General features: G+C 40.0%; 3 protein-coding genes across 6 annotated transcripts; 1 reads left to right on the top strand and 2 right to left on the bottom strand.

Annotated features, from left to right (window-relative positions):
• The first annotated feature begins 9086 nt into the window (after positions 1-9086).
• On the top strand, positions 9087-14017 carry LOC122023582 (receptor-like serine/threonine-protein kinase ALE2). 2 transcript variants are annotated; one of them, XM_042581759.1, is made up of 8 exons: positions 9087-9393; positions 9473-9993; positions 10074-10160; positions 10332-10703; positions 10788-11060; positions 11309-11689; positions 12660-12900; positions 13141-14017. In XM_042581759.1, exons 2-8 carry the CDS (start codon positions 9891-9893, stop codon positions 13805-13807), a joined length of 2124 nt encoding a protein of 707 aa, XP_042437693.1. In that variant the 5' UTR covers positions 9087-9393; positions 9473-9890; the 3' UTR covers positions 13808-14017. The 2 variants fall into 2 exon arrangements, with proteins under 2 accessions (XP_042437693.1, XP_042437692.1); XM_042581758.1 differs by having other exon boundaries at positions 9910-9993.
• Positions 13990-16728, bottom strand: LOC122023584 (translation initiation factor IF-2-like). The gene is made up of 3 exons (XM_042581763.1): positions 16597-16728; positions 14467-15022; positions 13990-14376 (listed from the first exon to the last, which is right to left on the bottom strand). Exons 1-3 carry the CDS (start codon positions 16603-16605, stop codon positions 14162-14164), a joined length of 780 nt encoding a protein of 259 aa, XP_042437697.1. The 5' UTR covers positions 16606-16728; the 3' UTR covers positions 13990-14161.
• On the bottom strand, positions 16493-22379 carry LOC122023583. 3 transcript variants are annotated; one of them, XM_042581761.1, is made up of 10 exons: positions 22085-22379; positions 21921-21980; positions 21803-21850; positions 21591-21723; positions 21448-21524; positions 20997-21092; positions 20831-20901; positions 20611-20701; positions 20401-20533; positions 16493-16702 (listed from the first exon to the last, which is right to left on the bottom strand). In XM_042581761.1, the coding sequence occupies exons 1-9, from the start codon at positions 22340-22342 to the stop codon at positions 20423-20425; spliced, it is 945 nt and encodes a 314-aa protein (XP_042437695.1). In that variant the 5' UTR covers positions 22343-22379; the 3' UTR covers positions 16493-16702; positions 20401-20422. The 3 variants fall into 3 exon arrangements, with proteins under 3 accessions (XP_042437695.1, XP_042437694.1, XP_042437696.1); XM_042581760.1 differs by having other exon boundaries at positions 16493-16741; XM_042581762.1 differs by having other exon boundaries at positions 16493-16760.
• Positions 22380-23200: the final 821 nt, after the last annotated feature.

Below are 23200 nucleotides of genomic sequence, written 5' to 3' on the forward strand. Positions count from 1 at the left end.
TGATCTGAAGCATCGAATCAATGGATCCAGATCCGATGGCCGATGACAATAGGCGGATCTGAGGGTCACAACTCCTCAGATCTGATGGATGAGATTGAAGTGGGCTTGGTGAAGGGTTACAACCCTTCAGAATAGATGATCTAGATCGATCCAGCCCAAGGAACACATCCACTCACCCAAAGGACACTCAACCTCTTCTTTCAGTATAAATAGAACCCTCCAGATGATGGAATACTCACTCAATCCTCTCTTCTCTTCCTCAAGCATTCATCTCATCTTGTGCATACAAGAGTCCAAGAAGTCTACTAAAAGGTTCGCTGGTCTCGGAAGTCGGAGTGCTATGATCGTCGTCGTATCTTGGGAACGAATTGCAACAATCCGTTAAGCACCGTAGCGGAGCAATATCGTTTACGGAGATAGTGTCGAACACTAGCCTCGACGATCAGTTTGCATACTCCAGAAGCTACCCGGGGATCAACAGTCGTAAACGATATTTCCTGCAAACTGATATGGCTACCAACGACATTCCGACGGCCGTTCCGACCGTCGTTCCGACCGCCATTCCGAGAAACATTCACCGGAACCGACTTCAAAAGATGGCAGCAGAAGATGTTGTTTTATCTAACAACGCTAAACCTTGTACGATTTTTGCACGAAGACACGCCAGCCGCTACGGAAGGTAGTAAGGCTGCTAGCGATGCGTGGTCTCATGGAGATTTTCTGTGCCGCAATTATATACTCAACGCCTTGGACAACACGTTATATAACGGATATTGTTCTCTGGAGACGGCGAAATCTTTGTGGGAATCCCTTGAGAAGAAATACAAGACCGAAAATGCTAGATTGAAGAAATTCATCGTCGGTCGGTTTCTGGATTTCAAGATGGTGGACTCAAAAAGCGTCTCATCTCAAGTCCAAGATATGCAATTAATATTGCATGATCTGGACGCCGAAGGCATGAAGCTGAACGAGACATTCGCAGTTGCTGCGGTAATTGAGAAGCTCCCTCCGTCATGGAAGGATTTCAAGAATTACCTAAAGCACAAGCAAAAGGAAATAGGGCTGCAAGACCTGATCCTGAGGCTACGAATAGAGGAGGATAATCGAAAGTTATCCGACTCCAGAGGAACCAAGCGGACTATAGACGAAATGTCCAACCTAGTCGAGCCGAACGCCAAAAAGCCGAAGCAGTTCAAAAAGAAGGCTCAAGCAAAGAAGTTCAAAGGCTCCTGCTACAACTGTGGAAAGGCAGGACTCCTATCCAAGGACTGCAGACGCCCAAAGAAGCCAACCAAGGGGCCAAAGGATGTTGCGAATCATGTTGCAACCTCTCTTGAGGACTTGGATCTCACTGCGGTTGTATTTGAAGCCAACTTGGTGGATACCAACCCGAAGCAGTGGTTCATTGATACTGGAGCAACTCGTCATATCTGTTCAGATAAAGCGATGTTCTCCAAGTATACTCCGATAAATGGCAGGAAGCTCTATATGGGTAATTCCACGACGTCGCCAATTGTTGGACTCGGAAAGGTTGTTCTGAAGATGACGTCCGGAAAGGAGCTAACACTCATTGATGTACTCCATGTTCCCGACATCAGTAAGAACCTAGTTTCTGGAGCGGCATTGGTCAAGGCCGGATTTAGGCTAGTGTTCCAGTCAGACAACTTTGTACTTACGAAGAATGGTGTATTCGTAGGAAAGGGGTACCTAGAAAAGGGTCTATTCAAAATGGTTGTAATGCCTGTACTCCGAAATTTTGATGGTAATAAAATAAATGCTTCCAGCTATGTTGTTGAGTGTTTTAATTTATGGCATGATCGACTCAGATATGTGAATAATAATACTCTCAAACGTCTCGTCAAATTAAATTTATTACCAAACGTCAATGTTGACGGAACACACAAATGTGAAGTGTGCGTGGAAGCGAAAATGACGAAACTACCTTTTCATTCGGTGGAAAGGACAACAACTCCTCTAGAGTTAATACATAGTGATTTATGTGACTTGAAATTTGTGCAAACTAGAGGAGGTAAAAAATATTTTATTACTTTTATCGATGACTGCACAAAGTTCTGTTATGTTTTTCTTTTAAGAAGTAAAGACGAAGCCCTAGAAGCGTTCAGAACCTATAAAACAGAAGTTGAAAACCAACTTGACAAACGAATTAAAATAATTCGAAGCGATAGAGGTGGAGAATATGGTGCACCGTTTGATGAATTTTGTACAGAATCTGGCATTATCCATCAAACAATGGCGCCTTACTCACCTCAATCAAACGGTGTTGCCGAACGTAAAAATCGGACACTAAAAGAAATGATGAATGCCTTGTTGATAAATTCAGGCTTACCTCAAAACTTGTGGGGGGAAGCAATATTATCAGCAAATCACAGTCTCAACAGAATCCCTCATAAGAAAAATGATAAAACTCCATATGAACTATGGAAAGGCCGCGAGCCATCGTACAAATACCTGAAAGTGTGGGGGTGCTTGGCAAAGGTCGAAGTACCTAAACCAAAGCAAGTAAAGATCGGACCTAAAACGTTCGATGCGATATTTGTCGGATATGCCCATAATAGTAGTGCATATCGTTTCCTAGTTCACAAATCAGACATTCCTGATATACATGTGGGAACAACCATAGAATTTCGGAATGTGATATTCTTTGAAAACGTATTCTCAAATAAAAAGGGAAACGTTGAAAGTGATAACAACGGAAGTTCAAACAAAAATGACGTTACCGAACTTAGCTGTTATAAAAGGACTATTGACGATCAAAGTGAAGAGCCACGTCATAGCAAACGGGCTAGAGTTGAGAAATCGTTCGGGCCAGATTTCATGACTTTCATGTTAGAAATGGAACCAAGAACATTAAGTGAAGCTCTCTCTAGACCCGATGCTCCAATGTGGAAAGAAGCTGTCAATAGTGAAATTGAGTCTATCATGAATAATCATACTTGGGAAGTAGACCTTCCTTCTGGTAATAAACCATTAGGTTGTAAGTGGATACTAAAACGTAAGTATAAAGCTGATGGATCAATTGACAAGTATAAGGCCAGACTTGTAGCCAAGGGGTACAAGCAAGAGGAAGGCCTTAATTACTTCGATACATACTCACCGGTGACAAGGATTACGTCCATACGAGTGCTAATAGCCATTGCAACACTGTATGACCTTGAAATACATCAAATGGATGTTAAGACTGCGTTCTTAAATGGTGAGTTGGAAGAAGAAATTTATATGGAGCAACCCGAAGGGTTCATGGCTCTGAAATGAGAAAAAGGTGTGTCGACTTGTTAAGTCGTTGTACGGACTTAAGCAAGCGCCTAAACAATGGCACGAAAAATTTGACAAAGTAATGCTGTCAAACGAATTCAGAATAAATGAATGTGACAAATGCATTTATGTCAAAAACACACCTGAAGGCTATGTAATTGTCTGTCTATACGTAGACGACATGCTAATAATGGGCAGTAATCATGATGTAATCATGACTACAAAGAAAATGTTGACCAGAAATTTTGATATGAAAGATATGGGTCAAGCAGATGTTATATTGGGAATTAAAATTCTCAGGACATCAGAAGGGACAGTTTTAACACAATCCCATTATGTAGAATCTGTATTGAAAAAATTCAATGCGTACGATCTCTCTACAGTGAAAACACCTATGGATCTAAGTCAACACTTAGCGAAAAACCATGGTGAGACCATATCGCAGTTGGAATATTCTCGGATAATAGGCAGTTTGATGTATCTCACAAACTGCACACGTCCAGATATTGCCTGTACGGTCAACAAACTGAGTCATTTTACAAGTAATCCAAACGACACCCATTGGAAAGCATTGATGCGAGTTCTCAGATATTTGAAATATACTATGAACTATGGATTACATTATGGAAAATATCTCGCTGTGTTGGAAGGATATTGTGATGCTAATTGGATATCAGATACAAAAGACTCCAAATCCACTAGTGGATATGTATTCATGATCGGTGGGGGAGCAGTATCTTGGAAATCCACTAAGCAGACTTGCACTGCTCGGTCAACTATGGAATCCGAGTTTATAGCACTAGACAAAGCAGCTGAAGAAGCTGAATGGCTGCGGAATTTCTTGGAAGATATTCCTAGCTGGGTGAAACCTGTGCCTGCCGTACTAATCCACTGTGATAGTCAATCGGCGATTAGAAGGGCACAGAGTAATATGTATAATGGGAAGTCACGACATATACGTCATAGACATAATACCATTAGGCAGTTGATCTCGAATGTAGTGATTGCAATCGACTATGTTAAGTCCAAAGATAATTTGGCAGATCCTCTAACGAATGGGTTGAGTCGAGATCAAGTATACTGTTTATCAAGAGGAATGAGATTAAAAATCTACAACTAAAAATGACTGTAGCGGTAACCCAACCTTGTTGACTGGAGATCCCAAGATCTTGGTTCAATGGGACAACGAAGTTACTGTTGGTGCAACATCCCTCAGGTCAAGGTTGACCTGGTTGACCAAGCTGAGTCTTGGTTTGAGTTTAGATGTTTGACAATAAGAAATTGATTGTAGAAGAGTCAAGTAGGTCAAGGTTGACCGGATACTTGACTGGGAAGTCCTAACTGGGATGTTAGGAAGAAGGAAAGTCCTAGTGAGTGAAGTTAGGCAGATGGAAAGTCCTAGTGAGTGAAGCTAGGTGAAAGTCCTGGTGAGTGAAGCCAGGTGAAAGCCCTAGTGAGTGAAGCTAGGCAGATGGAAAACCCTAGTGAGTGAAACTAGGTGAAAGTCCTGGTGAGTGAAGTCAGGCAAGGGAAAATCCAGATGGATCAAGGATGATCGGACATCTGGTGTTGGGAAGTCCAAGTAGGTCAAAGGATTGACTGGATACTTGGCACGAGGAAATACGGATAGGTCAAAGGGATTGACCAGACATCTGATGGAAGTCCAAGTAGGTCAAAGGGAGTGACCAGATACTTGGCATGAATAGAAAAGTCCAAGTGGGTCAAAGGAATTGACCAGACACTTGGTGGGAAGTCCTAGCAGGTCAAAGAAGTGACCAGATGCTAGGCATGGTGTACCAACAGGTCAAGGTTGACCGGGTGTTGGTTTGGTAGGCTTGGGACTTGGTTTTGGGCAAAAACTAAGTACTGGATCGATCAGTGGATCGATCCAAGCCTTTCCTAGCGAACAGAGAGCCGCTGGATCGATCCGTGGATCGATCCAGATGTCCCAATCGATCAGTGGATCGATTGGGACGCAGCTGCTTCGCGCGATAAGGGCTGGATCGATCCATGGATCGATCCAGGCGTTTTTCCCAGAGCACAGAGGCGCTCTGGATCGATCCGTGGATCGATCCAAAACCTCCCCGATCGATTGGGAACTTTCGAATCGATCGAGATCCGACCGTTGGCGTCGATAAAGGCCGCAGGCGCACGATTCCTTCGATAGCCCTTCTCCGATTCACTCCAGATCTCTCGCCAGCTCCTCCACAGCACTCACAAAGCTCAGATCGCCAGTTCTTGAAGGATCTTGGAAGTTCTTCAAGTCAAGAGGCGGATCAAAGCCAAGAAGAGAAGCTAGGGTTAGGGTTTATACTCATTGTAAGCTTGTAAGCTTGTATTTCTTGTATCCTTTCCCTCTCTTCTTGTATTGAGTCTTGTAGGGCTTCTCCGCCCTTGGTAGTTACCATAAAGGAGAGTTTTATTTAGTGGAGGGTGTGTGTGTTGGTGTGGATCCTTGGATTAGTCACCTCTTGTGAGGTGGATACCAAGTAAACCAACCGTGTTAGCATTGTGTGATTGTTTCTTTGTATTTCCGCTGCACATCTTTGAAGAAACAAGCAACGCCGAGCAACGAGCGAACGCGACGAGCTATTCACCCCCCCCTCTAGCTACTTTTGGTCCTAACAGTTACAGAAGTTGTGGTCCAGCACATTAGATAGTTTATCTCTATCCCAATCCTAGGATGAATTTGTGTTGTCCTACCTCATGTAGTGAGGTTAAGCTTATGCTTTTAGTGACTTCTATACCTGATAAGGTGGAGTATGGTAGGATACTCTTGATAGAAGTGTCACCCATGTGAGTGTGAAGACAGCCCGCTTCAATGAAACACTCATGAATCCAAGATGGTATCCATGGCCGAAACGGAACCAACCATGAGAACCTAAAGTAGGTGAGATAGATCTCTGTGTGGATGTTATTGTCTAAGTATACACCAACAGCTGAGCAGTTCAAGACATCACGTTCATTGCGCAGCCTAGTATACTCGATAGCATTTCACTACGGAAGGTTCAAAGCCACAAGCTACCTCTCCCGATGCAGTGACTTATCGATTGGACTCTTGTAAAATGTCAGCATGCATACACGCATTGCATTAATTTCCATTCATGTGGGGGATTGTTGGATATTGGGGCCTTAAATGGACCAAAACGATTTAGAGGAAGGAAGCCATCAATTGTTGAAAGTCGTAATTGACTTCAAAATTGAAATCTACGATTCGCGTAGATAGATTTAGACTATTAATTTGCTCAAAACCGATTAAGGGTGAATGAGAAATTAATGTTTAAAGTCAGCACAAAATAACATTTATTATTCATTAATAAAGTGCATGGGAGAATAGTCCCACATCAGAAATTCTCGATGTGTATTCTCTACTTATTAATGAAGATATGTTAATGGAGTTAACACAAAAAATAAAAGGACAGGTGACCCCTTAGCCCAGGGCGAGCAGGTGCTCGCACCTGTGAGCCCGCCACCCGCCACGTGCGCAATGGGCGCTTTGTAGGCGCACTTTGCACTTTACACTTTGCACGTACGCATCGTCGCGAGGAGCATTGAGGAGCTTAAATTTATGCTCCAAGTGACATTGCAGTGCCTATAAGGCACTCGGGTGACGTGTCAGGCTACCGTTGATCAAATAGGTATGATGGATCGCTTGTGATGCGATCTAGAGCGTTAGATCGCAAAGAGTAACGATCTGACGGCCTGGGATGAGACTTGATCTGAAGCATCGAATCAATGGATCCAGATCCGATGGCCAATGACAATAGGCGGATCTGAGGGTCACAACTCCTCAGATCTGATGGATGAGATTGAAGTGGGCTTGGTGAAGGGTTACAACCCTTCAGAATAGATGATCTAGATCGATCCAGCCCAAGGAACACATCCACTCACCCAAAGGACACTCAACCTCTTCTTTCAGTATAAATAGAACCCTCCAGATGATGGAATACTCACTCAATCCTCTCTTCTCTTCCTCAAGCATTCATCTCATCTTGTGCATACAAGAGTCCAAGAAGTCTACTAAAAGGTTCGCTGGTCTCGGAAGTCGGAGTGCTACGATTCCGAGACGTTCGTCGTTGTATCTTGGGAACGAATTGCAACAATCCGTTAAGCACCGTAGCGGAGCAATATCGTTTACGGAGATAGTGTCGAACACTAGCCTCGACGATCAATTTGCATACTCCAGAAGCTACCCGGGGATCAACAATTCATACCCTCAAACATCAATTTAATACACTATATTGAGAGCAGTAATTTTTTTAGTTTTTTTAAATACAATTCGTGTTAAATAAAATCAATACTCTCAATAGATGAATACATAGAACTTGATTTTATATTATTCAAAGTTCTCTAAGTCAATCTATCAATTTTGTCTGAGATCAATCAAAATAGGCTATTCATGCCCTTAAACCAGTGTTAAGAAAACTGGGTCGGACTGGCCGGTTCGATCGGTCGAACCGCGAACCGACCCTTGATCCGGTCCGATCAACCATTAAAGCCGAAAAAAAACCGGTCAAACCCGCTTAAAACCGGTCAAAACCGTTTAAACTCAGTCAAAATCGAAGGTTCAATTAGGATTGAAGCATGATTTTTAATTATTGAAGCATGATTTATATATATATATATAACGGTTAAACCACCGGTTTGACCGGTCAAACCTAGAAAACCTCGACCCGATCACCTCACCGGTTCAGTGACCAGTCCGATTTTCAAAACATTGCCTCAAACATTAATTTGACCTAATGTATTGAGTACAGTGATTTTTTAACATGAATTAGATTTTTGGACATATTCATATTCAAAAAATCATTATTTTCGATATAGAATACTAAATTGATATTTAAAAGCATATGTATATTAGAAAAACTCGACAAAAATTTAGAACTTAATTGTATGTCATTCCGAGCTTTCTAAGTTTATTAGTTTTGTTGATTAGTTTCGAATAAAATCAATAGATAAACTTAGAGAGTTTAAAATGATATAAAGTTAGATTCTATATGTTCATTTAGTTCTTTGATTATGTTCATGTTCTTAAATATTAATCTGACATAGTATATTAAGAACAATTATTCTTTAATATAAATATATTTAAAAATTTTAATTCATGTTATCAAAATTATTATTCTCAATATATTATATCAAATTGATATTTGAGGATGTGAATGTAATCAAGAAAACTAAACGAACACATAAAACTTATTTATATACCATTTCGAGCTTTCTAGGTCTATCAATTAATTTTTATCAAAATTAGTTGATAGACATATATAAAGAGTTTGAAATGACATGGAACTAAGTTTTATGCATTCATATAATTCTCTTAATTATATTTATACTCTTAAATATCAATTTAACATAATACATTGAGAATAATAATTTTTAAAATATGAATTCGTTTTAAAAAAAATTGACCTATGTTGTTTTAAAAATTTTACCTTAATCAATTGTTGCACTGAAATCCATTAGGATAAATGCAGAGTAAAGTAGACATGAGATACATAATTTGGCTAATTTAAAAAGTTGGGTAATTTGGATATTTTAAAAACTTACCTAACGGTTGTGTAATTTACCGTTTACGATTGATCGGATTGTTAGATCTAAATTCGTGGTTTTTTTTTAAAAAAAAAAACAAAAACAAAACAGTCAGGTGGTGCGATTGTGTTACTTTTCACAAAGGTGCACTATGATTTTATATAGTGAAAACCAAAACTTTGAAGCCCATTTTAACAAAAATAGTGAAATATTGGGGCGTTTTGAAAAATTACCTTCTCGGTATGCTGTATCTGAAACGCCTCCCTCGCCTCCCTATGTCCCTGCTCTCTTTCTAGTTCTAGAACTCAAACGTGAGGCGAGATCGAAGACTTCACTGGCATTAAGATTCCAGTCGGTAGCGCCTAGGGTTTCCACGTCGGCGCTCCACTTACCGGGAATCGGCCGCCGTCGGCGCCCAGGGAGTAGGCAGCCAGGATGGCGGCGATGGACTTGAATGTGGCTCTTCTTCGGTATCTACGGTGATAATGGCGCCGGGTGGTATGCTTCTCTTGGCCGTCTCCTCACGGGGGAAGATGCACCTGCTGGCGATCCTTGCGCTTGCCTTCCACTTGAGCCCACTTTGTTTCGGTATTCTTCTCGAGCTCTTCACTTGTCTGTCTTTATTTATCTGTTGGAAACATCGGAAAATTTGGCGCTTGATGTGCAGTGGTCGGGTTCCCACATGGCTCCTTTCTGTTGGCTTCATGTCTTCATTAGAAGTCTGAGAAAGTCGCCAACTTGTTGGAATTCTAGGTTTGCCCGACCTGTTTGTTTGAGCGTTCTACTCTGTGCTCGCTTAGTATTCGTTAGGGTTTCAAAATCCAAAATTTGGAGTGTAAACATGACTGGAAAAAAGTAACAGCATGGTGTAAAGGCATCTCATTGACCGCAGTTTTGATGAGAATAAGACCAACATGATTAATTGAATAAACGCATTTCACTCTTTAACTTGTTTCATTGTAGTACTAGGAAATTCTTCCTGTGTATCTATCTTCATAAGTTCCAGAAATATCTGATTTTGAGCGGGTAATGTACAGTTTTAGCTGTACATCCTCATTATTCATATTCCATATAAATGTAAAGCAATGAACTACTTGGGACTAGGGTTAAGCTCAACCAACCCACCTGAAAACAGAAAGGGAACAATTAAACGAGGACCTGTCCCAGATTTTCCTCAAAATCCTCATGGTACTCCGGCTGATTTATTTCAACTTCTTTTTTAAACTTCCTTTTCATATCAAATATCTAATTGGATTTTCCTATGCCAGTAAACGCTCAGGATCCTATTCCAAAAGATCACGATAGTGTTTCTCTTGCATCATCACCAGCATTATCTACTCCTTGGCGAGGTCAAGGTTTGTGATCTATTCACTTATCGTTGTTTGTCATAGTAACTCAGTCTTATACACAGACACATGGAAGGTTCTTTTTTCAGCTAAAGCCCGTGTCAGTTTATATTTCAGCTAAAATACCAATTCTCCTGTGACTTTTCACTTTTGGAATAACTTGTATGCCATTGTTCGCAGATTGTGATGACGTAGTATGTTCTGAACCGTTCATGTCAACTGCAATTGGTTCACCTTGTGATTGTGTGCTGCATGTTCGAGTAACTATTGATTTAGGGGTGCCTCCATATATATTTTTTACACATATTACAGAATTTGAAGCTGAGATGGCAGCAGGAACATTCTTGAAGCAGAGTCAGATAAAGATTATGTCTGCTGTTGGTCTGAAGGAGAAGGAAGGAACAACTCGTGTCACTATATTCTTGGTACCGCTTGGTGAGAAATTTGATACTACGCTAGTTATGCTTATTTACGAGAGACTTTGGCAGAAAAAGGTGCCCATCAACAAATCTATATTTGGTGATTATGAAGTAATATATGTTCATTATTCAGGTGCAACATTTTTCTTTCATGGTGAATACTAAATTACTAATCATATCACATTTCTTCTAACCGATCTTTCAAACATTGTTTAAGGACTTCCTTCTTCCCCACCATCTATGCCTAGGGGATCTACTGTGCTAGGTCCTGATTACGATGGAAGCTACCAATATCCCCTGATAGCAGTTGTTCCAATGAGCAAGTTGAAGAAAATAAATGCTGCAATCATCGCAGTAATTGTAGTATCCTCATTCATTCTTATACTAGCTTGTTCTGGCATTATCCTTTTTATTCTAAAATGGAAAAATCTTGGACGACAACCTGCTTCTCTAGGCTCTACAATCACCCAATCAGTAACTAGAACATCTGGTAAGAAAATATTTGAATGTATTTTTGCAGTATCCCTCTTTTATCTCTTCCATACATGCCTGAAACAGAGAGAATTATCTGTAAACTGTCTTGACCTGTAGATGGTCATCATCCTTATATCAGACAACTTTCTATTGTTTCTTTCAGATTTTCTTCAATATACCTATTCCACATCCCGGTGTTAAGAATTTTTTCTTCTTTACCTAATCTTGATCCACTTATGCTAGAATATTAAATTCATAATGCAGGCATTAAATGCATGGTGCCAAATAGCATAAATAACTCACCTTCAGATGCCATCGTTTTGGCTTCTTGCCCACCTGCATTGAAGGTATTTTCGTTAGCTGAGATTGAGAAGGCTACAGAAAAATTCTGTTCAAATAAAATATTAGGGGAAGGAGGTTTTGGATGTGTTTACCATGGGACTCTGGATGATGGAAGTGAAGTTGCTGTTAAGCTGCTTAGCAAAAGGAATCAAAATGGAGAACATTTCCTTTCAGAAGTAGAGATGCTTAGTCGACTGCATCACCAAAATCTTGTAAAGTTAATTGGTATTTGCACTGAAGACGATAAAAGTTGTCTGGTTTATGAGCTTGTACGAAATGGAAGTGTTGAATCCCATCTCCATGGTATGTAACTGAAGACCTGCTCATAGAATAGATTTTCCAAACTTGTGCTTATTTTGCTATCTTATCTTTACTAATTGCCTGCAACATCTTTATGTCCACTTTATGACTTCCTTAAGATGCTGATATAGGGAAGTGAAAAGAATAGGATGTACACATCTCCCTTTACTAAAGTGTAATAGCACAGTGAATGAATGCACAGATCATGATAATTATTAATTAAAAACAATAGTTATTTGATTTCAAACAATAAGGTGAAAAGTACATCTAGATACTAAGTTATTTTTTATGAAAAAGAGTTGATCTTCCCTTGCAAATTCCATGAACTAAAAATCAATTTTTATGAGAGAGATCGTCTCTAATCCGAAAATATTTGCAATTTCTTATCAATGCTGACGCCTACTGCAAGGGATACTCAACATCCACAATTAAAAAAATTATGTTTGCTGACTCTTACCCAATGAAATAATAAGTATCCAACATGCATAGTTATGGAAAACTTTGTATGACTTATTTTTTTAAAAGAGAATTCTTACTCCTTCAGTTTGCTCCAATACACTTTTTGTTGGATGATCAACATTTCGATCAAAGTATATGCAAAAACTGAATCTGTAATTCCTACAACATCCTTCTCTGATCTGCATATTATAATTTTTGTTGCATATTCCATATTGAGGATATTACTTAGAAATTTTCTCCTGTTTTGTCACAATCATGGCAGCTTAACAAAAGTAGAGAAATCCTAAAAAAGCTGCTGAAAGTTTGTAGTTTTTTTGTGTTTTTTATTGAGTTTGACATTAAAGATATTGGCTTAATATTTTCAGAAAGTTTGATATCCTTCACATGGTGACAAGATTTTGAGCTAGCCTGAAAGCACAATTTAGTTTTCTGAATCAATTGTCAATATCTTTCTGCCATCCTATTTAAGTAATAGTTCCATGAAGAACATGGTCGTTGACTGCTGTTATTGCAGGTGTTGACAAGAAGAAAGGACCCCTAGAATGGGATATTCGGGTCAAGATTGCGCTTGGTGCAGCTAGAGGCCTTGCGTACCTACATGAGCATGCCAACCCTCATATTATACATCGAGACTTCAAGTCTAGTAATGTACTACTAGCGGAAGATTTCACTGCCAAGGTGACAGATTTTGGTTTGGCTAGAGAAGTATCAGAAGGTAGTCAACATGTTTCAACTAGAGTCATGGGAACATTTGGGTGAGAATTATCTCTAATCTCTTATTTAGCATTTTTTTTTTCTAAATCGCAAGTGATGACCAGGTGAGTTTTGTGATAATTTTTGCATGACTCTTTTAGGTTTTCCATGACTTAGGATGGTCACCTCTTCTAATCCGTATACGGACATTCCATGTGATTGCTTTCGACTAGTCTGGTCCCCTTTTTTTTTTCCTTGCAGCAGCTATGAACTTTTCCTGATTTACGATCGTGAGCTTTTAGGTATGTTGCGCCGGAGTATGCAATGACGGGGCATTTGCTTGTTAGTAGTGATGTATACAGCTACGGGGTTGTGTTGCTGGAGCTTTTAACTGGTCGCAGGCCTGTCTACTATTCCTCATCCCGGGAGCCAGAGAATCTTGTGACATGGGCACGCCCTCTCCTTGCCACGAGGGAAGGAGTCATGCAAGTCATGGATCCATCCTTGCATGGAAGATGTAACTTTGACGACGTTGTCAAAGTTGCAGCCGTAGCATCAATCTGTGTTCATAGCGATCCGTCTCAAAGGCCATTCATGAGCAGAGTTGTTCAGGCCCTGAAGCTGATATGCCATGACATGGATGATGCTGATTCACAAAGCCAGAAAGAGTCATCTTCCGGCCGGGAGCATGACTACGGAGGAGATTTGGAAGCTGAGATGAGCTGGTGGAGCCAGACTTCGCCGCTGTCCTACAGGCATGGCTCTCCCTTCATCACCATGGAGTACAACAGTTTGGACTCAATGGATCAATTGCGGAGGATACAACGGGCTTCAGCATCAGAATCTAAGTACAGCAGATCTGCTCCTTCAAGAATAAGCAAGCAAAAGACCTCCCTCTATAAATTGAGAAGAAATGTTAGCGAACATGGACACCTCTGTGCAAATCGTCCGTATGGATCAAGTTTTTGAAAGGCAATGATACTCATTCTTACCTTTTTTTTTTTTCCGTATTTTCTATTAACTTTACAGATTTGTAATAGAGATGGCTATGGCCAACCATGTCCTAAGGAAGAGGTTGAGCCTTTGGATTTCATTTCGTATGAAATCCTTTATGGGTTGAAGTTGTCGATATATGTTATCCCTTTAACATGACATATGAATAAGTTGTAATTTCAACCAGTTTGAATCAGCTACATGGATGTACTGCATCATATTATCGATATAAGACCTGAATCATCAAACGCTATTCTCCATTTTATACCGAGAATTGTAGTAGTTTTCGGAACTCAACCTAATGCAACTAATGTTTCCTCTTCGCTGTCCCTAAATCTGGTTCTTCCTGCCGTGGCTCTTCTTATTGTTACTTAGAATTCTCAAGCTCTGCTTCAAGATATCAATCTCTCGGTCTCGTTTTGATGCCTCCTGTTCCATTGCCTTGACACGCGACTTCAAGGTTTCCATTGTGTCTTCCTTTGTCTTCAGCTCCTTTCGGAGTCGCCCGATCATGCCTTGTTCTGATCCAAAGTAAAATCTCTCCCCTACGATATAAGTTTTCAAATTATAGGGGGTGAATGAAAATTTCAAAATTTCGAGGGGCGAATGGAAATTTTGTTAGTTTAATTCGTCACCTTGTGGGGTCCGTTGGATGAGCTCGTCGAGCTCCGTCTTGATGGCGACGTAGAGCTGCTTCCACTTCCCCGCCACCTCTTCCGGCCGCGCCGCCGCCGCCGCCGCCGCTTTTTCCTTCTCCCCCTCTTCTCCGCCGCTCGCCGTGGCCTTCTTCTCCTCCGCCTCCTGCAACCGCCTCCGCAGCCGCGCGGCCTCCTCGTCTCGCTCCCGCCGCTCTGCCTCCCACGCCTCCTCCCTCGCCGCCGCCGCCATGCGCGCCTCCCGCAGCTCCTCCTCCCGCGCCGCCACCTTCGCGCGCAGCAGATCCCGCTCGCCCTCCCGCCGCCGCCGGTCTGACTCGACACTGAGCACACTTCCCATGGCCTGATGGCCTCTCTCCCGCCGCTCGGCCTCCCACGCCTCCTCCCTCGCCGCCGCCGCCGCCCTGCGCGCCTCCCTCAGCTCCTCCTCGCCACCGTGTACATCTCTCTCTCTCTCTCTCTCTGAGCACGACAAGGAAGAAGGAACAGAGAAGAGACGAATGACAACGTGCATGAGACGTCTCCCTCCAACTCCCTGTTATCATCCTTAAAGTGATCAATTTAGGGGGGAAAAAAACAACTCTCTCAGCCAATATGACGGTCAAAAATTGATGTGATAATTTACCTCTTCCCATATAATTTAAAAATTATAAGGGACATTAAGATGATATAATCATTTTTATACTACAATTAAAGTGATCAATTTAGGAATGATAAATTTAAGAATACTAGCCGGATAAATTATAGTTAGATTTTTATAAATTTTCTATTTGAGGTAAAAGAAATCCCTATGGACAAATGACTAGACCAATCATAAACAAACGACTAAACCTGAGTTAACTGCATGCATATATCGCATAAAATAGATATACATAATAAACTCTACCTAACTAGTATAATCACTAATGGTAAGAGGGACTAGTTCTCTTTAGGGTTTGACTAAGGATGATTAGAGTGTAACATACCGAATGAATATGCATAATAATATCTCAACATAGTTAAAATTGATCGAGTTTGAAATTATTAAAAATACTTATTTTAAAAGATATAAACTAAGAAAAGTAATGTAAGCCAAAAGAGGGGGCTCAAGCTTGTCGTCTTTAGGATTTTGGTATTTCCCTTTGGATGTCTTCTTAGGATTCCTACAGTGATGGGGACTCAAGCTTGTCCTATCACTTAAGGGCCAACCATCATTGAAAGACCTAGCAAGAGGACTCCAACATAATTGGATCATGAAATTGTAATGGCTTTTGAAGAATTAGGTCATCATTCTTCAAACAGAGTCAATTCGAAACTTGGTTTCGGTATGAGAGATTCGAATGATCCAATTCGATCCGATAAGAGAAGCCTTCGACCTAAGATATGTAACCTTCTAGGGTTTCATCATGTTTTCACCAAAGCAAATTTTATATGAAGCTTGAGTTTGGCATTTAGTCCATGTTTTTGTTTTGTTTTCTTATTTGCAATGGAGGTTGCACGCGTTTGTCTTTGTTAGTGACCAATAAGTGTTATATTTCAATGTATCGTATTCATACCCCATAAGTAATACTAAACATATATCGTAAAAAGTGATAGATACTACACTAGATTAAAGATAATTACATATTTTTAGATTGGTCAATGATTTTTGGAATATATATTTCAATTCTCTCAATAATGATTGTATAGATCTAAAGGACAATTGTGACAATAATCATGGCCAATATATGCCAATTGAAATAATTAAACAATGGAAATTAAATGCAGGGGGGAATATTGTACAATGAAATGATTACTAGTAGGAATAATTGTTTTTTTTTAAATGAGTAATTTATCATTTACTATCCTAAAGTTTCATTTTAGTCTCAAAGTAATTTATCATTCAAGGCGTGTTTACTCGACTAGAATCACATCCAATCGGCTTCACTGAAAGCCATTGGCAATCAAGTGGATATTGTTAGATTTAGTTTTTAAGGAATGATCGATGAACACTGACTCAGTAACTTGATCTATAACACTAACAAGATACCAAAAACACTTCCATAACTGAAACTTAACATCTTGTTATAGAAAAGAAGAGTTAAGAAGAGATTAAAAGATCAACAAAAGGTTGTAGCCTTGTTATGTCACCTGAAGCATACTGATGAAGTCGCTTCGTCCTCCTGTCGGTAGATACACCACTCGGCTGCAAGACACTCATCTGAAAGACTGAAATGCGTTGCTTTCATACGATTTTCTGCCATTGGTAGCAAAGGATTTTTTCAAAGACTTCAATCTGAGAATCACAGATCCACCTCCATACGGTTACATCAGAAAAACAAAGGAAACAATGAGATTATTGCGAATCCAAACATGAGATGATCAATAAAAATATCGAGTGTCCAATCGAGGTGTTAGAGCATCTCCAGTGGGAGCTGAAGGAGCTCCCACTGGTGACGTGGCATGAGGGACGACCCTCCCTAGTCCCTCCCATTGGTCAGTCCCTCAAAACGACGGAGCGGCTCCGCGTTTGCAGAGTTGATCCATCGTCGGTATTTTTTTTAATTAAATTTGTTTTTAATATTTTTTATTAAAAAAAACACACACAATATGTTGAAGAAGATGAGACGTTAAACAACGGCTAATTTATTAGCCCTTGTTCAACGTTCAATTTTTTTTAATTAAAAAAAATATTAAAAAACTTATAAATAATGAACTCTTTTTTTTTATTCATCTCTTCCTTCTCTATTTCTTTCAGTTTTTCATTCTCTATTTGTATTCGAGATCAATACTTCTTTCACAAATCTTTTGAATTTTTCAAATGCAAAAGAAAATGCATTTTCTCAAAATACTCGCATTTCTCCAAACCATGATGCCCAATTATTGGTGCAATTTGTACTAACGGTCTAACTGAGATTTTGATGAATGACAAGTGAGTTAAGTTAGGTATTATCGTAATCTAATCTTGTTATCGAGTGTACAGGGTTGACTAAACCCTAGTCAGGATGTTTGATTTCTGATTGATTGAAGGCCAGATGTGTGATTCCTGCAAGTCGGGATGTTCGATTCCCGACAGGCTGAAGTCCAGATGTGGGATTTTGGCAAGGGTCAGGATATGCGATTCTCAATTGGAGAAGACCAGATGTGCGATTCCGGTAGATCGGGATGTGCGATTCTCGATTGGAGAATACTGGATGTACGATTCCGATAGGTCGAGATGTTTGATTCCCGAAGTTCGGATGTTTAATTTCGGAAGGTATCTCTACACCTGGTAAGAAAAGGTAAGTTACTGGAGGAGAGTGACTAAGTGAGGATGTGTTCTCGTTCGAAGGGACAGTAAACGTCGGTCCAATTTAGGTAAATTTCGAAAACCTAAATTGAGACCTTGACTCAATCCTGATCTCAGGGAGATAAGATCTAATTACTACTCATTATTATTACAGTGCTAACACTTGTCGTGTAGGTTATTAGACAAACACTTTTTGCAGGGCAAAAGGAGCACAAAAGGCATCAGGTGAACAGTGCCCGAGGCGCCTTCAAGCATTGGACGACGCCTTGCTCATGGAAGGCGCCTTCGGTGTTGTGGAAGGCACCTTCTATAAGATAAAATTCATACCTCATCGCAGATAAGGAGTAGTGGTTCGGAATCAGATTTCTCACGTTGGAGGCGCCTTCAAGGCTATGTAGGGTGCCTTCCATGCTTAATAAAAGGATGTTTGGTAAAAAGTTAACTTCTGTATTTACTTTTCTACAAACGGGAAGTGTAGCGTATTACACTTCTCCGACCTTTGTATTTGATTACTCTTCTGGCGAGATTCTACGCATCCAATTGAATTTCTGACTGCTTCGGCTTGCTGATGCTGCCTTGCCGTGACTCTACTACGTCCGACTGCCGCTAAGAAGCCGCCCAAACACAGAACTCGAGCCAATTGACTACAAAGAAGTGTTTGGTAAAAAGCTAATTTCTGTACTTACTTTTCTACAAATGGGAAGTGTAGCGTATTGTACTTCTTCGACCTTTTTTGTATTCGATTACTCTTCTGGCGGTTTCGGAAGAGAATTTAGTGGATTACCCATCAATAGATCCGCGGGACTTGGGTCTTGGAGTAGAAGTCGCCGAAGGCTCCGAACCAAGTAAAAACTGAATCGTATTTTTTTTGTTTGTTTATTTCGCTTTCTTACTTAATTTTTCGCTGCACACTTTGTTATTCAAAACTGAAAAAAATCAGTTTTCTAAAAACACGTGATTCACCTCTCCTCTCACATGCGTCTCAATCCAACACCAATATCCTCAATTTTTCTCTCACACGCATTACCATCTAAATTTTTAAAATATTTCATATGTTCCATAAGATATTCTAAATTTCCCAAATTTCTAAAGTTCTCAAAATTTTTCGTTCCCCCTTCAGAGTAGCACGCCCTAGCTCCATTTGGTATGTATTCACTCCAAGATTGGTCGGCCATAAGTAACCAATTTGGGATGCCTTCTCTGCCTTTCGTATTTTCACCTCCTCAACCCTCAGTCATGTTTTCAAATGACGCAAGAAGGGCTACTATCGACCCATCTATTAGCGACAAAGAACCTCTAACGCCATCGTCTGTTCCAACATCTTAGTGGCCACCACACTTATCACAAGAAGAGTGTGAAGTTGAACCGGAGAAAGATGATTCAAAACGAAGATTTTGGTCTCTTGATGAAGACATGTCCTTGCGAAGTCATGGGCAACTATCAGCACCGACGCAGTCATTGATAATAACTAGAAGAATCGAGCTTTTTAGAAACGTATAGCTGATTACTACGACAAGCATCGACCCATTGGAACTATGAAGAGAAACTATCAGGTGCTAAAATCACATTACTACAAGTTTGCACCGATAGTAAATAAATTTTCTGCAACCTATAATAATTTATATACTCATCGTCAAAGCAGATGGAGTGACAAGAATGTGTTAGAGAATGCACTGAATATGTGGAAAGTCAACAATAAAAACAAGGATTTCAAATATATGCATGTGTGGAGGGTTCTCAAAGAGTATGAGAAATATGCTCCACAATCAGTTTCTCATTCTTCTAACAAGAAGGTAAGGATATCCGAATCAGGGGGAACACTTCAGCATCAAATCCAAATCCAGATACGAGTGTTGATGTGGATGACTCTAAAGCCCGCATTCGTCTAATAGGGCAAAAGACAGCGAAGAGGAAGGGCAAATCCAAAGTCAGAGAGTGTGACACAATGGAACAAATCCTCGACAAAGAATGACAAGATATTAAAGAGTATCAAATGAAAAAATGGCTTTGCAAAAAGTTGAGATCTTTCATAAGGATTATGAAATTCTTATAAAGGATACTAATGAGATGACACCAGGACAACTTCGGATACATGAGAAAATGGTTGAAAAAATTAAACAGAGACATGGCCTGGAGTAAATGTGTTTAAGTTTATTTTTTATATATTATTATACTTTACGTTTTTTTATTTGATGTACGGTAATATTATGTATTTTTTTAATTATTAATGTTATTCAGGGTGTTAGCAATTTATGGATTTAAATTTTATAAAAATATAATTATATATAAGGTAAAATATGAAGGAGAGATAAAAAAATATATATAATGAAAAAATGTGGGACCCACGAAGTTGTTAAAGGGTTTTTTTTATAGTGGAGAGATATATATGGGTTTTACTTTTGACGTGACGTTGACATGACATAGAAGGAGCTCCTTGAGGGTGTCCACGACCGAGTTTCAATAATTGACACACAGGCACAAAAGGGTAGATGAAGAGTTCAAGTATCAAAGAAAGAGAGGCTTGTGATCAATTTCCCTAACAATTTTAGTCAGAGATGGATGCTAGCAACATAAAAGCGAATTTGAGAGTGAAAGAAGATGACGATACTGCTAGAAATGCTAAAAAGCTAGACAAATAAAGAAGAGGTATAAATTCATCTGCATACCTTATAGAAATAACATTCACATTCATTTGTTTTCAGAACTCAGTTGTCTTCCAAGCAACACAAGCCCTACTGATGCAAATGCAGATAGAATCGTCGATGAATAGAATATCACTAGAAGAGCTCCTCTCAGTGACTGATCATAAAAGGCATGGAACAAATTGATCATCAGGACCAATTCTTACCCAAAAATCCAAATTCAAACTAAATCACCTTTGCCAACAGCAATGCATTATCATTTGCATATTCTAGAGAGCTTTCTGGTATGCTTTGGATGCCTTGACTTAGCTGCCATGAAATAACCCTAAAATTAAATCCATAGAAGTCAGAAAAACCAGTTAGAATCCTGCTAACTACAATTCATAATAACTCTTTAATGGTAGCAAATGAATGGAGTTCACACAAGGAGCACCATAGATGTAATATACTATACCCAAAAATAAGACCAATTCCAGCACCAATATAAGCCTTTTCAGAAGTCAATGCAACCTGTAATTCACCAAACTGCAAAAAAAAAAAAAAAAAAAAACAGTAGATTGGTAGTCTTCGCCAATTGATACATATATAGTAGATAGTTATATTAGCAACATATAAGTTACCTTAAAAGCCCTGGTTTCTGATTTAGATTTTTCAGCTGTTTTGATGACAGGAAATCTAGATAGCTGTTTGCCAGTCTTAATCATCACTGTGGCTATCTGCAGAAATTCATCATCAGATGTATCAGTTTGAAAGGTATACTACAATTCTTATTTTCATCTTTAACAGCTAGAAAAACATAAACAAATATCCACTTGCTTCATATAATAATATCAGAGAAGGTTAACCATGAATTTTTGTTCCATGATTCACTGAAACACTTCAGGAGTAGCTACAGATTTTGCCCAAAAAAAGTTATTTTGCAAAGAATAGCTACTCCTGATTCCATCAAAGAGCTTGTTTCTTACTTTCAAATGTTTTCAATTTGGGCTCAAGAAACAGAATTTTGATAAACCAGTTCATGTTGTCAATGCTAAAGGTATGAAAACCTCATTAGATTGATCATTGATCAACCTTTTGCAGCTCTCCATCACCGTATTGCCCCATCGCCTGAAATCTCCTTCCAGCTGCTACCAACCGTTTGCCAAATGCTGCATCCAACAGAACACAAACTTGGCAAAGGTTGACGAAGCGTAAACAATGACTATAGTCCATACATGCTTTAGCTTTCTCTGTCAAGAGGCGATCCATTGATGGCAACTGCCTGGCAAGGCGATTGGACGTCGAAGTATCAGCTTGTTCCCATGCTCTTGAAATATTCAGAAGCAAATTCCCCAACTCTTCGCCACACTGAATCAAAGTTAGATTGAATCGAGTTACAAAGTGATGGATAACAAAAGCACGAGACATCCGCCAACCATTTACTCGCCTCGTCCAAGATAGGTCCGTTCGAGAGATCAAAGGCAGCATCATTCAACTGAAAAGAGATAAAAGTGTTGTAGAAATCCCCACATTATGATGAACGAAGCTAAATTGGGCGATCTTACATCGAGACGGAGATCGCGAGGGAGCTTCGATAGGTAATCCGGAGGGAGAACAAAGCTATCCTGATTTAGGGTACCGACCGTCACAAAAAGGCGAAAGAAAGCAAAAATCCATCTTTCCGAAAACTGAAATCCCGATTGAATCAAAATGGAAAATTATTCGTTACAGCTAGGTCGCGGAGGAGGGGGAGTAGATCCTCATCGTCGCTTCCTCCTTGTCCGTCTCCGCTGCTGTCACCGCCCCCCGATTTAGCGAAATCGGACTCCGCGAGGGCGAAGCAAGCGAGAGCTCCACGCCTCGAAGGATCGTTGCGCCACGGGAAGTATCGGGCGAAGACGAGGTGGGGGATTGGGAAGCATGAGGACAGCGCGAGAGAGGAGCGGAGTCTAGAGGGAAGAGGAGGAGAGACGAGCAAAGACGCCATTTTGACTCCTCGCTTCTGTTTCCGTTCTGCAGCCCTATCCATTTCCTTTTATAGTGTTGATTTGAATTTTTTTGGTTCACACGATTTTTTTTTTAAATGCAAAATTTTCTTTTCAACAACCACCACGCTCGTCTGATGCGTGCTCCTCCTCTGCCTCTTTCTGCTGCAGCCTGCAGGTCTTAAACGGGAAGCCGCTTACTCAACGCCGTCCCATGCCTTCCACCTCGGCTCCCATGGCCGGCGGCGCTGGCCAGTCCATAGAGGAGCGTGCAAGGAACAACTCCAGCTCCGAACCCAGCGCGGATCGAAGTTGACAAGATCAAGCACGAAATGCCCAGCCGACCAAACCCTGTCTCAAAATGTTGAACGAGGTAACCGATTTGTGGAGGATGGTATAGAAGTTCAATATTTTTTTAATTGTAGGTTCTATTTAGAGAAAAAATTTCTATAAATATATCCTAATTAGCATTAAACTTGAGATTTAGAATTTGAAATTTAGGATTTAGTTGAATTTAGATTTTTTTTAATAATTCAGGTATCTTACTTTTTGAATCGATTAATCTCATAGATGATTGATCCGATCCTACAATTTTTTTTTTTATTGACCACCCGAGTAAATCTGGAAAGCACATATAAATTTTAGCGAGCGTCCCAACATGATAAATGGTTCTAATGTGTATGATGCACCTTGCGAGATATTCAACTCTCATTGTATGATAGCTCATCCTATCTCTTACAATCGCATCATGCCTTGAGGGCATTGTTCTTCTTCTTCATATTTAGGATTTAAAATTTGAAGTTCAGGATTTAACTCTATTGAATTGAAACTTAGTGAGAAATTTATAATTTAAGGGATAA

Source organism: Zingiber officinale, chromosome 9B, assembly GCF_018446385.1.
Source record: "Zingiber officinale cultivar Zhangliang chromosome 9B, Zo_v1.1, whole genome shotgun sequence".
Classification (NCBI taxonomy): domain Eukaryota; kingdom Viridiplantae; phylum Streptophyta; class Magnoliopsida; order Zingiberales; family Zingiberaceae; genus Zingiber; species Zingiber officinale.

Excerpts from the sequence above, each read along its gene's own strand:
- LOC122023584 (XM_042581763.1), bottom strand. Across the intron at positions 14,377-14,466 it reads CATCCAACGGACCCCACAAG|GGGAGAGATTTTACTTTGGA; the intron begins GTGACGAATTAA and ends CTTATATCGTAG.
- LOC122023582 (XM_042581758.1), top strand. The coding sequence starts at position 9,291 with ATGGCGCCGGGTGGTATGCTTCTCTTGGCCGTCTCCTCACGGGGGAAG. Across the intron at positions 9,394-9,909 it reads CTTGAGCCCACTTTGTTTCG|GGTTAAGCTCAACCAACCCA; the intron begins GTATTCTTCTCG and ends ACTTGGGACTAG. Across the intron at positions 11,690-12,659 it reads TGTTGAATCCCATCTCCATG|GTGTTGACAAGAAGAAAGGA; the intron begins GTATGTAACTGA and ends CTGTTATTGCAG.
- LOC122023583 (XM_042581761.1), bottom strand. The coding sequence starts at position 22,342 with ATGGCGTCTTTGCTCGTCTCTCCTCCTCTTCCCTCTAGACTCCGCTCC. Across the intron at positions 21,724-21,802 it reads ACGGACCTATCTTGGACGAG|TGTGGCGAAGAGTTGGGGAA; the intron begins GCGAGTAAATGG and ends ACTTTGATTCAG. Across the intron at positions 21,093-21,447 it reads GTGATGGAGAGCTGCAAAAG|ATAGCCACAGTGATGATTAA; the intron begins GTTGATCAATGA and ends GAATTTCTGCAG.